Source organism: Salminus brasiliensis, chromosome 20 (assembly GCF_030463535.1).
Source record: "Salminus brasiliensis chromosome 20, fSalBra1.hap2, whole genome shotgun sequence".
Lineage (NCBI taxonomy): Eukaryota > Metazoa > Chordata > Actinopteri > Characiformes > Bryconidae > Salminus > Salminus brasiliensis.
The window spans coordinates 2421396-2439161 of record NC_132897.1 but is presented as its reverse complement, the minus strand read 5'-3'; the positions used below and the strand labels follow the sequence as shown (position 1 = coordinate 2439161).

Here is a 17766-nt window from a genome sequence, read left to right as displayed (position 1 = left end):
GGCGCTCTGCACCGCAGGATTTCGAGGTCATTGAGCATTCAGATTCCTGTTATAACGTCTGGAAGAAGACACTTCATAAAAGAAGGCGTATTGACCTCCTAAGAGTGTCGCTCTGTCCTTTGAGAAGTTACAGATTAAGAGGGAATGTTTGAGGACAGTTTCCTTCAGTAAGCTCTTTAAAACTAGAGAAAACTGAGGAGGTCTGGGAGAGAAAGAGGCCTGACAGACTCACCACGTCCACAACATCATCAGAGGAGAGTCAGCAGCTTGTGTGATTGGCAGCTCACATGACGACACCTGGTAGCTCGTCTTAACACTGGATCAGGTCTCAGCTTCAGCTGTGAAGTGAAGACTTGGAGCTGCAGGTTCGACTGCGTCAGTAAGAAAGCCAGCGCTGAGATGACTACTGAAAAAAATGGAGGGTGATCCAATAAATAGATAAATAAATAATAAATAAATTATTGATACTGATCAGCTATCAATACTACGCCTACCAATACTACACTGTCCATTCTATAACTCCAGACTGTCTCCATCTGTGTCTCTGCAGACTCTGTTATCGGCCTCCTCCTCTTACCCTGTGTGTTCTTCACTGCTTGAGACCCCACAGGACAGACCACCACAGGGCAGACTGTAGTATTTTTTGGGTGGGGGCTCATTCTCAGCACTGCAGTGACACTGACTGTCCTGGTGGTGGAGAGTGTGTTGGTGGTGTGTGTTGCGCTGGTGGTGGTACGAGTGGATTGGACGCAGCAGTGCTGCTGGAGTGCTTAAACACTGTGTCTCTGTGTCCACTCACTGTCCACTCTCTGTTAGACACTCCTCCTACCTAGCTGGTCCAGCCTGTAGATGAAGGTAAAGTCAGAGACAGAGGCTCTCTGATCTGCTGCTGCACAGGTTGTTGATGTTGGTCATCCTCAAGTCCTTCATCAGTGCTGCCCGCAGGACGCTGTTTCTGATTGGTGGACTATTCTCAGTCCAGTAGTGACAGCACAACACACACTACTAACACAGACTCGCCACCAGCATGTCAGTCAGCGTCACTGCAGTGCTGAGAATGACCCATCACCCAAAAAACACTACAGTCCGCTCTGTGGACTGTGGTCAGTCCTGGATATCAGATGGATACAGTCTGGAATTATACTAGAACTATATATATATGTATATATGTGTGTGTTTGTGTGTGTGTGTGTGTGTGTGTGTGTGTGTGTGTAGTAAACTCTCCCTGTTTTTTTTTTTTAGATGCGTATCAGCAAAGAACAGGAGCATTTCCTGGTGCTGCCGGACGGTTTGGCCTACGGGGAGGTCACTGCGTCCAACCTGGTGAGATGTTTTACATGATAAACAAACAAGCAGATAAACAAACACACCAGGGTCAGTGAGGGTCTGCATGAGGCCTGTTTGCAATCAAATATCATCACAGTAATGTACGTTAAAGAAAACACTGATTATTGTTTGTTATAAAACCAAACAAAAGGTTTTATTTATTATTCAAATGAATAATATGTCCACCATGTGAGGAACAGCGAGGAACAAGCCTATTTACCACCCATGGTGGACTCGGTTAGCCATTCTCTCTCACCTTTTGTGCCTAGCATTAGCTTTTAGCCTTCAGGCAGCAATTCTCCCTTCTCCAGTCCGTCTAGCGTTAGCTTTTTGCCTTCGGTCATCGATTCTCAGTTCTCCAATCTGCCTAACATTATCGTTTAGCATTTGCTCGACAATTGTCCCCTTTTCCAGTCTGCCTAGAGTTAGCTCTTAGCCTCCAGTCAGTCATTTTCCATTCTCCAGTCCACCTAGCATTAGCTTTTAGCCTTTGGTCAGCAATTCTCCATTCTCCAGTCTAAATAGAGTTAGCTTTTAGCCTTCAGTCAGCCATTCCCCTGTATCCAGAGTGACTAGCATTAGCTTTTAGCTTCCAGTCAGTCATTTTCTATTCTCCAGTCCACCTAGCATTAGCTTTTAGCCTTTAATCAGTCGTTTTCCATTGTCCAGTCTGCCTAGAGTTAGCTTTTAGCCTTCGGTCAGCGATTCTCAGTTCTCCAATCTGCCTAACATTATCGTCTAGCCTTTGCTCGACAATTCTCCCTTTTTTCCAGTCCGCCTAGCATTAGCTTTTAGTCTCCAGCAAGTCGTTTTCCCATTCTCAAGTCTACCTAGCATTAGCTTTTAGCCTTTGGGTGGCAATTCTCCCCTCTCCAGTCTGTCTAGCGTTAGCTTTTAGCCTTCAGTCAGTGATTCTCACTTCTCCAGTCTGCCTTTTGTTATCTTTTAGCATTTGCTCGACAATTCTCCTTTTTTCCAGTCCGCCTAGAGTTAGCTTTTAGCCTCCAGTCAGTCATTTTCTATCCTTCAGTCCACTTAGCATTAGCTTTTAGCCTTTGGGTGGCAATTCTCCCCTCTCCAGTCTGTCTAGGGTTAGCTTTTAGCCTCCAGTCAATCGTTTTCCATTCTCCTGTCTGCCTAGCATTAGCTTTTAGCCCTTGGGCAGCAATTCCCCCTTCTCCAGTCTAAATAGAGCCATTGCTCGACAATTCTCCCTATTTCCAGTCCGCCTAGAGTTAGCTTCCAGCCCCCAGTCAGCCATTCTCCCATTTTTCTTTCTCGGACTGTGTCGAGTTAGCTTTTAACCTTTGGTCAATGATTCTCACTTCTCCAGTCTGCCTAGAGTTAGCTTTTAGTCTCAGGTCAGCCATTCTCACTTCTCTGGGGTGACTATGTTAGCTGTTAGCTTCCAGTCAGCCATTTTTCTGTCTCCATTCCAGCTAGCGTAAGCTTTTAGCCCTCGGTCAGGGATTCTCCCTTCTCCAGTTCATCTAGAGTTAGCTTTTAGTCTCAGGTTAGCAATTTTCCCTTCTCCCGTCTACCTTTATTAGCTATTAGCCTTCATTAGTAAATCAGGTGATCAATAAGCTTTACTGGAGTGTAAATGTGGGGCTCAGTCGGGACGTTTCACTGCAGCTCTCTTGAGTCTCTGCCACGGACACAGTCTTCATACTAGACTACAGACACAGTCTGCTGTGTCTCACTTTCCGCACTTTCCAATTTATCTGGATATTTATTTATTAATTTTTTATTTTTTGAAAGATGACAAGCCAGAATGAAGACAATATGTGAGGAGTAGAAGCGGATAGGTAGTCCTGATACTGTGTGATTCGTATAGAATCGTATAGGTTGAGCTTAATAGGCCGGCAGCTGACGAGTGACCTTTTTTAATCCACTACCTCTGAAACGCATGCATTTTTAATCTGCGGGTAGAAGGTGAATTATGGGCGATGAATTATGCATGCTTATCTCATTTATAAGATATATCTGCAGTAATATTTACTCGTGTCCTGCAGTAATAGTCTGCAGCGGCTGAGCTGGCATCGCTCGAGCGGTCAGCGTGTGCTTTTAATTTGACGATTGAAGTGCAGGTTTGTAGGGAGTGTCAGGAAGGCTGAGCGATTGACTGCTAACCGTTATTACTTTTCATTGATCAAAATTAAATCATAGAACAATTTCCACAAATGCCACGGAAATGTGGTTCTTTTCACACAATATCTAGGATATTTACATAAACAAACATAACGCATAAATTAATTAATTTGATTTTTTCATTTGTAAGGAAGTGATGTGTACTAACACTGCCTCACTAATAAACACCACACTGTAAAGACTTACTGTAACTGTAACAGGAATCCTGAAACAAAAAACTGCATAGCAACCCCATAACACCCACTTAGCAATCACCTGAAATACTATGGAAAGTGCCATACCAGCCACTTGAAATACCTTAGCAACCACCTAAACTACCATAGCACCACCCCAGCAGCCACCAAGAACCACCTAAGTGACACCACATCATCCATTTAGCAACACCACACCTTAGCAACAATGTAAAAAATGTTATAAAAAACAGCATACCAACCACCTGGAACACCTTAGCAACCACATAACAAATAATATAGAAACCATCACATCAACTACCTAGAACACCTTAGCAACGACATTGAAAATACTATAGGAACCGGCATACGCACCACCTGGAACACCTTAGCAACCACATAAGATTACTGGAACACCATAGCAACCACCTTGGGCACCTGGATACCATAGCAACCACCTAGCAAAACAGTTTCAATCAAGTGACTACGTGGCTGTGAAGGTGTTTTCTATTAGATAATTCTTGTTGCTATGGAAACGTCTACAGTGTTGTTCTGTAACCAGTGGTTACAGTAGCGCCCCTGTAAAGGTACAGTAAATGTCTGTTAACTGCTGTCAGTGGAGCTGAATGCAGTGTGTGTAGTGTGCTGGTGTGTGACCGCAGTGTGTGTAGTGTGCTGGTGTGTGACCGCAGTGTGTGTAGTGTGCTGGTGTGTGACCGCAGTGTGTGTAGTGTGCTGATGTGTGACCGCAGTGTGTGTAGTGTGCTGATGTGTGACCGCAGTGTGTGTAGTGTGCTGATGTGTGACTGCAGTGTGTGTAGTGTGCTGGTGTGTGACCGCAGTGTGTGTAGTGTGCTGATGTGTGACCGCAGTGTGTGTAGTGTGCTGATGTGTGACCGCAGTGTGTGTAGTGTGCTGGTGTGTGACCGCAGTGTGTGTAGTGTGCTGATGTGTGACCGCAGTGTGTGTAGTGTGCTGGTGTGTGACCGCAGTGTGTGTAGTGTGCTGGTGTGTGACCGCAGTGTGTGTAGTGTGCTGGTGTGTGACCGCAGTGTGTGTAGTGTGCTGATGTGTGACCGCAGTGTGTATAGTGTGCTGGTGTGTGACCGCAGTGTGTGTAGTGTGCTGATGTGTGACCGCAGTGTGTGTAGTGTGCTGGTGTGTGACCGCAGTGTGTGTAGTGTGCTGATGTGTGACCGCAGTGTGTGTAGTGTGCTGATGTGTGACCGCAGTGTGTGTAGTGTGCTGTAGTGTGACCGCAGTGTGTGTAGTCTGCTGGTGTGTGACCGCAGTGTGTGTAGTGTGCTGATGTGTGACCGCAGTGTGTGTAGTGTGCTGATGTGTGACCGCAGTGTGTGTAGTGTGCTGGTGTGTGACCGCAGTGTGTGTAGTGTGCTGATGTGTGACCGCAGTGTGTGTAGTGTGCTGGTGTGTGACCGCAGTGTTGTGTAGTGTGCTGGTGTGTGACCGCAGTGTGTGTAGTGTGCTGATGTGTGACCGCAGTGTGTGTAGTGTGCTGATGTGTGACCGCAGTGTGTGTAGTGTGCTGGTGTGTGACCGCAGTGTGTGTAGTGTGCTGATGTGTGACCGCAGTGTGTGTAGTGTGCTGGTGTGTGACCGCAGTGTGTGTAGTGTGCTGATGTGTGACCGCAGTGTGTGTAGTGTGCTGGTGTGTGACCGCAGTGTGTGTAGTGTGCTGGTGTGTGACCGCAGTGTGTGTAGTGTGCTGTAGTGTGACCGCAGTGTGTGTAGTGTGCTGGTGTGTGACCGCAGTGTGTGTAGTGTGCTGGTGTGTGACCGCAGTGTGTGTAGTGTGCTGGTGTGTGACCGCAGTGTGTGTAGTGTGCTGGTGTGTGACCGCAGTGTGTGTAGTGTGCTGATGTGTGACCGCAGTGTGTGTAGTGTGCTGGTGTGTGACCGCAGTGTGTGTAGTGTGCTGGTGTGTGACCGCAGTGTGTGTAGTGTGCTGATGTGTGACCGCAGTGTGTGTAGTGTGCTGGTGTGTGACCGCAGTGTGTGTAGTGTGCTGGTGTGTGACCGCAGTGTGTGTAGTGTGCTGGTGTGTGACCGCAGTGTGTGTAGTGTGCTGGTGTGTGACCGCAGTGTGTGTTCTGCTGTGCAGGTGAAGGTGAATATACTGGGTGAGGTGGTCGAGAGAGGCAGCACTACACTGGGAGTGGACCTGTCTGCCTTCAGCCTGCACTCGGCCATTTACTCTGCTCGGCCAGACGTCCGCTGCCTACTGCATCTACACACACCCGCCACCGCTGCTGTATGATGCACGCACACACACACACACACACACACTCCCACTTGTAGTACTATCTTTAAGAAGACTTTCAATTAACCTATATAACACACACACACACACACACACTCCCACTTGTAGTACTTTTTTTTTAAGAAGACTTTCCATTAACCTATATGAAACACACACACACACACACACACGTAGTACTATATTTTAGAAGACTTTCCATTAACCTATATGAAACACACACACACACACACACACACACACACTTGTAGTACTGTCTTAAAGAAGACTTTCCATTAACCTATATAACACACTCACACACACACTCACACACACTTGTAGTACTATCTTTAAGAAGACTTTCCATTAACTTATATAACACACACACACACACACACACACTCACACACACTTGTAGTACTGTCTTAAAGAAGACTTTCCATTAACCTATATAACACACACACACACACACACACACTTGTAGTACTATCTTTAAGAAGACTTTCCATTAACTTATATAACACACACACACACACACACACTCACACACACTTGTAGTACTGTCTTAAAGAAGACTTTCCATTAACCTATATAACACACTCACACACACACACACTCCCACTTGTAGTACTTTTTTTTTAAGAAGACTTTCCATTAACCTATATGAAACACACACACACACACGTAGTACTATATTTTAGAAGACTTTCCATTAACCTATATAACACACACACACACACACACACTCCCACTTGTAGTACTTTTTTTTTAAGAAGACTTTCCATTAACCTATATGAAACACACACACACACACGTAGTACTATATTTTAGAAGACTTTCCATTAACCTATATAACACACACACACACACACTCACACTTGTAGTACTATCTTTAAGAAGACTTTCAATTAACCTATATAACACACACACACACACTCCCACTTGTAGTACTATCTTTAAGAAGACTTTCCATTAACCTATATGAAACACACACACACACACACACACACACACGTAGTACTATATTTTAGAAGACTTTCCATTAACCTATATAACACACACACACACACACTCACACTTGTAGTACTATCTTTAAGAAGACTTTCAATTAACCTATATAACACACACACACACACACTCCCACTTGTAGTACTATCTTTAAGAAGACTTTCAATTAACCTATATAACACACACACACACACTCACACTTGTAGTACTATCTTTAAGAAGACTTTCAATTAACCTATATAACACACACACACACACACACACTTGTAGTACTGTCTTAAAGAAGACTTTCCATTAACCTATATAACACACTCACACACACACACACACACACACACGTAGTACTATATTTTAGAAGACTTTCCATTAACCTATATAACACACTCACACACACACACTCACACACACTTGTAGTACTATCTTTAAGAAGACTTTCCATTAACTTATATAACACACACACACACACACACACTCACACTTGTAGTACTGTCTTAAAGAAGACTTTCCATTAACCTATATAACACACTCACTCACACACACACACACACACACACACACACTCACACACACTTGTAGTACTATCTTTAAGAAGACTTTCAATTAACCTATATAACACACTCACACACACACACTCACACACACTTGTAGTACTGTCTTAAAGAAGACTTTCCATTAACCTATATAACACACTCACACACACACACACACACACACACACATAGTACTATATTTTAGAAGACTTAACATTAACCTATATAACACACTCACACACACACACACACTCACACACACTTGTAGTACTATCTTTAAGAAGACTTTCCATTAACTTATATAACACACACACACACACACACACACTCACACTTGTAGTACTGTCTTAAAGAAGACTTTCCATTAACCTATATAACACACTCACACACACACACAGACACACATGTAGTACTATATTTTAGAAGACTTTCCATTAACCTATATAACACACTCACACACACACACACTTGTAATACTGTCTTTAAGAAGACTTTCCATTAACCTATGTAACACACACACACACACACACACACACTTGTAATACTGTCTTTAAGAAGACTTTCCATTAACCTATATAACACACTCACACACACACACACACACACACACACACTTGTAATACTGTCTTTAAGAAGACTTTCCATTAACCTATGTAACACACACACACTCACACACACACACTCTTACTCTCACACACAGCTGAGCATTGCTCACCTTCATTAGCGTTGATTGGCCCGTTGGTGAGTGAGGGTTGGGGCTGGGCATTGCAGTCTTAGGTCTCAGTGTTGCTGTTCAGGTGACGCTGGGGCTCCGTCTCCAGAAATGCTCGATGTGTGAGAGGGGAAGGTGTTAAAAGTTCCACCAGAGGAATATTTGATCATTTCAACTCCTGGACGAGTCGATTACTCACATTCACAGTCCTTCCACAGGTGTCAGCCATGAAGTGTGGCCTCCTCCCGCTGTCCCATGAGGCTTTGCTGGTGGGGGAGGTGGCGTATTATGATTATAATGGGCTGATGGAGGAGGAGGAGGACAGAGTGGACCTGCAGAAGAGTCTGGGTCCAACGTGCAAGGTGATGAAGACAGTAAATGACAATGAGTGATTACTGAGGTGAAAATGAATAGTTTCGCAATAGTAATAATAATAACAATAATAATAATGTATTAAAATAAACAAATACAATAGTAATAACAGATATTACATTGCCTAAATAACAACTGCTAAAAAAACTAAAAAATAATGTTAATAGTGAGAATAAATTACATTATCTAAATACCAAGTACTAATACTAAAATAATAACAATAATAATAATAATAATAATAATAATAATAAAATAATAATAGTTAAACTTCAATTCAATTGATATCATTGGTACAAATACATTATGTGCTCTAAAAATGACTAGGAATAATAATAATGATAATAATAATAATGATAATAATAATAATAGTGTTAAAATAGTTACAATTTTGATATCAATAGTACCAATAAATTACAATATCTAAATTACTACCACTACTACTGCAACAAATTATATATTATTAATAAATTACATGAATAATAAATTACATTATCCAAATAACTAAGGCTACCAAAAGATGTAAATAAATAATAATAATAATAATAATAATAATAATAATAATGTGTTATATCATATTCTAGTTGAAATATAAAGTATATATGAGTATATACCTATATGTGAAGTATGTATAGTAGTAATATTAGTGGTGCCTGTTATTATTATTATTATTATTATTATTATAAAAATAATAATATTCAGTTATTTAACCCTACTAATTGAGTGAAGTGTGTGGCCACTTACAGACCTTTAGAGTTTAAGGGGTTAATAGTGCATTTATTAATGTTAATATATACATTATTTACATTATTTATACAATATGTACCCTTTATTAATGTATATATTTATAATGAATATGCTGATTATGGTAATTATATGGGGTTGTTTCTCTGTAACCTGAGCAGGTTCTGGTCCTGAGGAATCACGGCATTGTGGCTCTGGGGGAATCCGTGGAGGAAGCCTTCTACACCATCTACCACATCCAGTCTGCCTGCCAAATCCAGGTACGCCAAAAATACCACGCTACTACTGCCGGGCCTCTGAGGAATAGCGGAAAAGAGTCGATTACTAGGCCAGTGGGGCAGAGAGAGTGCGCGCGAGAGAGAGAGAGAGCGGGAGAGAGTGCCCAGCAACAGCCAGACAGACGACTCTCTCTCTATCTCTCTCTCTCTCTCTCTCGCACACACAGTAGAACAGGACAATATATATTATATTTATAAAACTAATGTTATAGGAGAACTGTAGTAGTCATGTAGGGGTTGGTGTAGCATGCTGGGTAACATCACCTTCCACATGGCAGACTCACTACATGTCCAGGTGTTTGTGGACACCTTATAATGAATGCATTCAGCTACTTCATTGCTGAACCCAATGCTGCACACACACACAGCTTGTCTAGTCCCTGTAGAGAAGTACTGCCAATACAATAGGACTCTCTGGAGCAGCTCTGGAGCAACATCATGAACCTATCAGCACCATGCTGCTGCCTAATAATGCCAGGCGTGGGCTAGTAGAGGGGTATAAAGCCCCCCAGCATTGAGCACTTTTGAGAATGAGGTGGGGGGGGGGGTGATCTGCTGCTTTGGGCCTTCAGTTCTACCAGTGAAGTCCTGACCAATGGGAGAGCTGAAACTGCTAACTCAGGCTTTATCAGCAGAGTGTGGATCTGAGCTGTAGCGTTTTGCTCATGTTGGCAGGTATCGGCGCTGTGCTGTGCTGGCGGAGAGCAGAACCTCATCCTGCTGGACCGAACCGCGCACAGACCCAACCCAACAGGCACCGTGGGCTGGGCTGGATCCACGTTCGGCCCCATGCACAAGAGCCGACTCGGAGAGCATGAATTCGAGGCCCTGATGAGGACCCTCGACAACCTGGTGAGAGAAATTACACTGTATGTCCAAAAGTTTGTGGACACCCCTTTTAATGAATGCATTCAGCTACTTTACGTTGCACCCATTGCTGCTGACACAGCTTGTCTAGTCACTGTAGAGAAGTACCGCCAATAGAATAGGACCACCTGGAGCAGATACACCAACATGAACCTAATAATGCCAGGAGTGGGCTAAAGAGGGGTATAAAGCCCCCCAGCATTGAGAAGCTGTGGAGCAGTGGAAGCACTGTGTTCTCTGGAATGATCCAATCAATACTTTTGGGATGAGTTGGGGAGTTAGGGATGATGAGGTGCGGTGACCTCGCTACCGCTCTTGTCGCCGAATGCAATCAAATCCTCACAGCAATGCTCCTTCTCCAAAATCTAGTAGAAAGTCTTCTTCAGTTAGAGAGACAGTTACTCCAACAACAGCAGGATACACTCTTTTTTGAATACCCCTGATTTCACAAGAAACAACGAATGAGCAGGTGTCCCAATACTTTTGTCCATAAGTAAACTAACCTGCTGTCAGTTCATTTTGAGCGCAGTCTAGCTTTTATCATGTGCTCTTTACCATGTGTGTTCAGGGCTACCGCACCGGCTATGCCTATCGCTTTCCCGTGCTGCTGGAACGTTCCAGAACCCGTAGAGAGGTGGAAGTACCGGCCACGGTCACCTCCTTCAGCTTCGAGGAGGAGGGTGCGCGCACCCATCCGCGACTCCAGCCCCACTCCCAGAAACAGCAGCTGGAGAAAACACGATGGCTCAACACCCCGAACACCTACCAGAAGGTCAACCAGGACCAGGCCAGCCCAGGTCACCGCACCACGGTCAGAGTGGTTCCTTTGCATATAATATATATATACACCAACAGAAATCATATGTGTTCTATATGTCTCTCTCCCTCTTCCTCTCTCTCTCTCTCACCCCTATCTATATGTCTCTCTCCCTTTTGCTCTCCTTCCTGTATATGTCTTTCCCTTTCTTGCTCTCTCCCCCTCTCTCCATAGGTCTCTCTCCCTATTGCTCTCTCACTCCCCCTCACTATATGTCTCTCTCTCTTGTGCTCTCTCCCATTTCATTCTCTCTCCCCTATATCTATGTCTCTCTCCCTATTGCTTTCTCTCTCTCTGTCTCTCTCCCCATCTCTATCTCTCTCCCCCTCCCTAAATGGGCCTCTCTCCCTCTTGCTCTCCCCATGTCTCTTTCCCTCATGAGCTCTCTCTCTCCATTTCTCTATATGTCTCTCTCCCTATTGCTCTCTCTCTCCCCCCCATCTCTATATGTCTCTCCCCATTGCTCTCTCTCTCCCTCTCTCTATATGTCTCTCTCCCTATTGCTCTCTCTCTCCCTCTTCCTCTCTCCCTTTTGCTCTCTCACCCCTATCTATATGTCTCTCTCCCTATTGCCCTCTCTCTATATGTCTCTCCCTATTGCCCTCTCTCTATATGTCTCTCTCCCTATTGCTCTTTCTCTCCCCCTCTCTCTATATGTCTCTCTCCCTATTGCCCTCTCTCTATATGTCTCTCTCCCTATTGCTCTCTCTCTATATGTCTCTCTCTCTATTGCTCTCTCTCTCCCCCTCTCTCTATATGTCTCTCTCCCTATTGCTCTCTATCTCCCCCTCTCTATATGTCTCCCCCCCTCTCTCTATATGTCTCTCCCTATTGCTCTCTCTCTATATGTCTCTCTCCCTATTGCTCTCTCTCTATATGTCTCTCTCCCTATTGCTCTTTCTCTCCCCCTCTCTCTATATGTCTCTCTCCCTATTGCCCTCTCTCTATATGTCTCTCTCCCTATTGCTCTCTCTCTATATGTCTCTCTCTCTATTGCTCTCTCTCTCCCCCTCTCTCTATATGTCTCTCTCCCTATTGCTCTCTATCTCCCCCTCTCTATATGTCTCCCCCCCTCTCTATATATGTCTCTCTCCCTATTGCTCTCTCTCTATATGTCTCTCCCTATTGCTCTCTCTCTCCCCCTCTCTATATGTCTCTCCCCCTCTCTATATGTCTCTCCCTATTGCTCTCTCTCTCCCCCTCTCTATATGTCTCTCCCTATTGCTCTCTCTCTCCCCCTCTCTATATGTCTCTCCCCCTCTCTATATGTCTCTCCCTATTGCTCTCTCTATATATGTCTCTCTCCCTATTGCTCTCTCTCTATATGTCTCTCTCTCTATTGCTCTCTCTCCCCCTCTCTCTATATGTCTCTCTCCCTATTGCTCTCTATCTCCCCCTCTCTATATGTCTCCCCCCTCTCTCTATATGTCTCTCTCCCTATTGCTCTCTCTCTATATGTCTCTCCCTATTGCTCTCTCTCCCTCTCTTGATATGTCTCTCTCTCTCTTGCTCTCTCTCTGTATACGTCTTTCGCCCCACCCTCTCTTTATGTCTCTCTCTATCTCTCTCTCCCCTCCCTAAATGAGCCTTGCTCTCTCTTGCTTTCTCTCCACCTCTCTCCCTTGTCTCTTTACCTCATGATCTCTCTCTTTCCTTCTTTTTACATGTCTCTCTCCCTCTTGCTCTCTCTCTCTCCCCACACTCTTTATACATCTCTCTCCCTCCTCTGTATTGTCCCTCTTCCAGTCTCTTGCTCTCCTTCCCTCTCTCTCTCCCTCTCTTTCTATTCCCTCTGCATTGCAGTGGATATCTCAGGCCCATAAAACTTGCTGCAGTGTCTCTGCTGCCCCCTGCTGGCTGACCCAGGCTGTGCTGTGTGTTTATTTTGCTTTAAAAGCTGGAAATCACGTCTCTCACTTCACGTATTTACTGAATTTACTTTATCGACCAGCGACAAAAACCGAAGAGAGGGTGCAAACCGTTACTTTGTGTAAATGTTTGTTTATTGTCCCCTTTCCTCCTCAGTGGCTGAGAACCGATGAAGTAACCCAAAGCAGTGGAACAGCCATAAAGATCGAAAACCCCAACCAGTTTGTCCCTCTCTTCACTAACCCTCAGGAGGTTCTGGAAACCAGGAACAAGGTACTGCAGATGATCTTCCCCATGAAATTGCTTTTTCTAACTGATCTGGGGTCATTAGCATTGGAGTCTGTTCATTTCAGTGAGATTCTGTAGGCCTCTTTACTCCAGCTCCAAAACCTGATCCAGCGAGACCAGTCACAAATGTTATGGGCCTGCCACTTTAGAGAGCTGTAGAATCAGCCAGGGTCCTGCATATAGTAGTGAGATCCTGAAAAAGCTGAGATACTGAGCTTTTAGTGATGTCCTATTTACCGTACCTTTAAAAGCTGCCCTGTCATGTGCACATACACCGATCAGCCATAACATTAGTACCACTACAATAGGTGAAGTGAAAAACTGAGGTGGCTCTAATCAAGGGGTAGATACACTAGGCAGGAAGTGCACAGTCAGTCCTTGAAGGTGATGTGTTAAAAGCACAAACAATGGCGACGTCTAGCGATGGCTAGACATCTGGGTCAGAACATCCCCAGAACATTAGGCAGGTCTTATGGGGACCTGTGTACCTATCAAAAGTGCTCCAAGAACCATGAACCGGCAACAGTATATAATTTTATATATAATTTATATATATATTTATATATATATTTTTATATAATATATTATATTGTATTCTAATATATTATATATAATATATAATAATATTGAACTGGCAACAGTATATAATATTATATAATATATATTATAAAATATAATATATTAGATTACATTATAATATATTACACTATATATATAATATATATATATATTAGTATAACAGTATATAAATATATATTATATAATAATAGTGAACTGGCAACAGTATATAATATATATTATCTATTAATATATATATATAATATATATATATAATATATAGTACATAGTATAGTAAAGTATATAATAGTAGTGAACTGGCAACAGTTTATAAATATATATTATATTGTATTATAATATATATAATATATAGTGCATAATAATAGTGAACCGGCAACAGTGTATAATATTATATATTATTTATTATATATTAATATATATTATAATATATAGTACATAGTATAGTAAAGTATATAATATAATAATAGTGAACTGGCAATAATTTATAAATATATATTAGATTGTATTTTAATATATATAATATATAGTGCATAATAATAGTGAACCGGCAACAGTGTATAATATTAAATATTATTTATTATATATTAATATATATTGTAATATATAGTACATAGTATAGTATAGTATATAATAATAGTGAACTGGCAATAGTTTATAAATATATATTATATTGTATTATAATATATTATATATAATATATAGTGTATAATAATATTGAACCGGCAACAGGATCATGGCCACCCAAGCCTCACTGATGCTCAAGGAGGCCCCACCTGATACCACAGATACCCCAGGAGACCTTTAGAGGTCTTGAGCAGGCCATCCTCAGAATGGTCAGATCTGTTTTGGCAGCACAAGGTGGTGCTAATGTTATGGCTGATCAGGGTATATATTGCACTGGCAGCTTATCTACAGTGTTTACCATGGATACATCAGTCATTACTCTCACACATTGTGTGAATTGTGAATGGTCAACTGTTTAACTGTGTTAGGATGGCTAGCATCGTCCAGCTGTATTGATTCTGGCTGTTTGCCATTTGCTTCCAAAAAGATGCTGAAGACACTGACCTACATGTACAAGCGTTCCCTGTCAATCAATCAATCAGTCAATCAATCAGTCTGTGTCTCGGCTACATTGTAAACGAGGATCACATTCGATGTACTGTGAATTGAAGGAAAGATCACAGGCTATGTTCAGACTGCCAGCCCAAATCTGATCTGTAGCATATCTACATCTGGAGGAGGTCTGAAATGCCTCACACAGCTTCCTTATATGAAAGCAGCAGTTTCCACAGTCGTTACCACAGCAACCCATGCAGATAGGTCTGTGATGTCCGGACGCTCAAGTCCGATCTGATCACTTGCAAATAGCAATGTGGACGGTCATCCTATCAGATCTGATTTGATCTGCAGTCTGAACACAGCTGTAATAACTCCAGACCTGAAGATGAAAGAGCAGATGCAATTAAATGAATATATAAATATAATATTAATATCTGGTTTTGTTTCAGATCCGAGAGCAGAACCGTCAGGACATGAAGACAGCAGGACCTCAGTCGCAGTTATTAGCCAGCGTCATCACAGACAACAGCCCACCGGTACGACAGCTTCAAACACTGCAACTAAAACCAAACCCTTTAGTTATTAAACTTTTTTATTATTATTATTATTATTATTATTATTATTATACATTTATAGATTTTTGCTTAATTTGGGGGGGTGTTTTCAATAAAAAAAAATAGGTCAGATCACAGAATTACATTAACGACTTATTGTACGATATATGGACCTCAATCTTTTTTGCTGCCCAATAAGCCCTATCTTACACCCTGCACTAGGAGCGTCACGATGCTCATTGCCATCTTCCTCCCTGTTAACAGTCTATTTCACACCTTCCTTTTAAACAGCAGCGCTGCTTGTGAATATATCTAAGCCGATGGGCGTGGTGGTCTCGCAATGAGGGGGTTCAGGTCAATTTCTGGTGTGTTGCTATTGGCAACAGACACACAGGAGCTCCACTGACTGGAAACAGCGTGCAGCCCGACGCTCGTACACCCACCACGATTTACACCACTGAAATAGCAACCCGCCAAAGTCAGACCACCAAAGTTTGACGGCTTGCCAAAAGATCACTAATTATTAATAAATAATAACATTTATTTTAGTTATCTTTCATTTATGTCGGATTTTTATTGTTTTAATTGAGTGTATATTCTAAATGTAATTATAATTTGTTTATATTATTGCTTATAATAATATAATTATGTATAACAATATAGTTTATATTAGTTTCTATTATGTAATTAGTTAATAGTCATAATAATTAAACATTCCCTGCTCTTTAAAAGAGTGTAAGTGCATTATTATTCTATTAAAATGAGTATATCCGTCTTAAAGTGGCAGTAATATCGCCTATCGCAATTATTCCTGTTACAATATATCATCCAGTAAAATGATCATCGTGACAGGCCTGACCACTGAGTCTTTTTGAGATTGTAGGGGCAGTGGTGGCTCAGAGGTTAGCGCTCCGGCCTACTGATGACAGGGTTGTGCCCCTCTCTGATTCGCCTACCTGAGTGGTATAGCAGGGTAGAGCCAGTCAGTCGTGGCGTACCACCTTCATGATGTTCCCGGAGAGAACGACAGAGCGCAGGCGGCTCAGGTGAAGCTTGGGCAACGCTGCCGCGCCAATCCCGGCACGGGGCCGGAGACGATGATCCTGGCGTCTGTCTTCTTCTGAACGGTGTCCTGAAGAGGGCGGTAGCGATCCTCCAGGACCTCGCTGTGTCGGGCGTTCCAACGTGAGAAACACGGGGCCTATATTTTATATATAAGCGCAGAGGGAAGGCGTCAGGCGACACCCAGGACGCGGGCACCTGGAAAACAGGAGGCCGTTGCCGTTAGCCGTAGGGCCCGACACTTTTAAGTGTCTTACAGTAGAAGCTCCAATAATGAGAACACTGCTCTGATGGTGAGATGACGTTACGTGAAGTAAGAGGTCTAGGTCTATATAAACTGAGGATTAGGAGTAACAGGTAATACAACCTGTCCACCAGAACCGGAAACTGACCCGGACCCAGCATAAGCCTAAAATCCAATTTAAGGAGTTAATAGCAATTACTAACGCAAATTATCTTATATATCTGTGTGTGTGTGTGTGTGTGTGTGTGTGTGTGTGTGTGTGTGTGTCTCCTAGTCCCCAGAGAAGGTGGAACTTCCCTCGACACCCGAGCCAGAACCCCCAAACCCATTTAACGAGCTGACAGATCAGGCGCTGGAAGAGTACCGTAAAGAAGTCCAGCGTAAACAGCTCGGCCAGGACGGTATGAGCCAACACCTACAGACGACCACCTCACTGACCTCACTGAGGGTTTCAAATGTGATGCTTAGCCTCATAGAAAGAGCCGTGCGGTGTGAACACTCTTCCAAACAGAACTCTACCACACAAAAACCTGGTATCTCCAAACTGTCCTTTTCACTTTCAATGGAAAATCAATGTAAACAAATTTTAATCCAAGTCATTTTGGGGCATTTCTATTGGTCCATTTATCATAGTTCTGATACAACGTAAAAAACAACGGTCAGGATCACAGTATGTCACAGTATTAGCATGGTGTTATCCGCATGCATAAATCACAATGCACTCGTCTCAAACCACGCCAAGGAGGCCGTTTATAGATGTTGTGTATCAAATAATGCTGGAATCAACAACACGGCATACAGTTAGCACTATGCTAATAGATAGCTATAGCCGTGGTCCAGCATAAAAGACAATATACAGTCACAAGATCAGGAACATAA

At 42.8% G+C, this 17766-nt stretch overlaps 1 protein-coding gene across 3 annotated transcripts in view; it reads left to right on the top strand.

Annotated features, from left to right (window-relative positions):
- add2 (adducin 2 (beta)) overlaps positions 1 to 17766 on the top strand; it is a 40468-nt gene that overhangs the window by 17981 nt on the left and 4721 nt on the right. For all 3 annotated transcript variants that reach the window (XM_072664337.1, XM_072664336.1, XM_072664338.1), the window contains 9 exons: positions 1243 to 1323; positions 5770 to 5919; positions 8373 to 8516; positions 9429 to 9527; positions 10221 to 10397; positions 10981 to 11223; positions 13255 to 13371; positions 15477 to 15563; positions 17162 to 17288. In XM_072664337.1, coding sequence (XP_072520438.1) covers positions 1243 to 1323; positions 5770 to 5919; positions 8373 to 8516; positions 9429 to 9527; positions 10221 to 10397; positions 10981 to 11223; positions 13255 to 13371; positions 15477 to 15563; positions 17162 to 17288 — 1225 coding nt within the window. The remainder of the gene's footprint in view (positions 1 to 1242; positions 1324 to 5769; positions 5920 to 8372; positions 8517 to 9428; positions 9528 to 10220; positions 10398 to 10980; positions 11224 to 13254; positions 13372 to 15476; positions 15564 to 17161; positions 17289 to 17766) is intronic.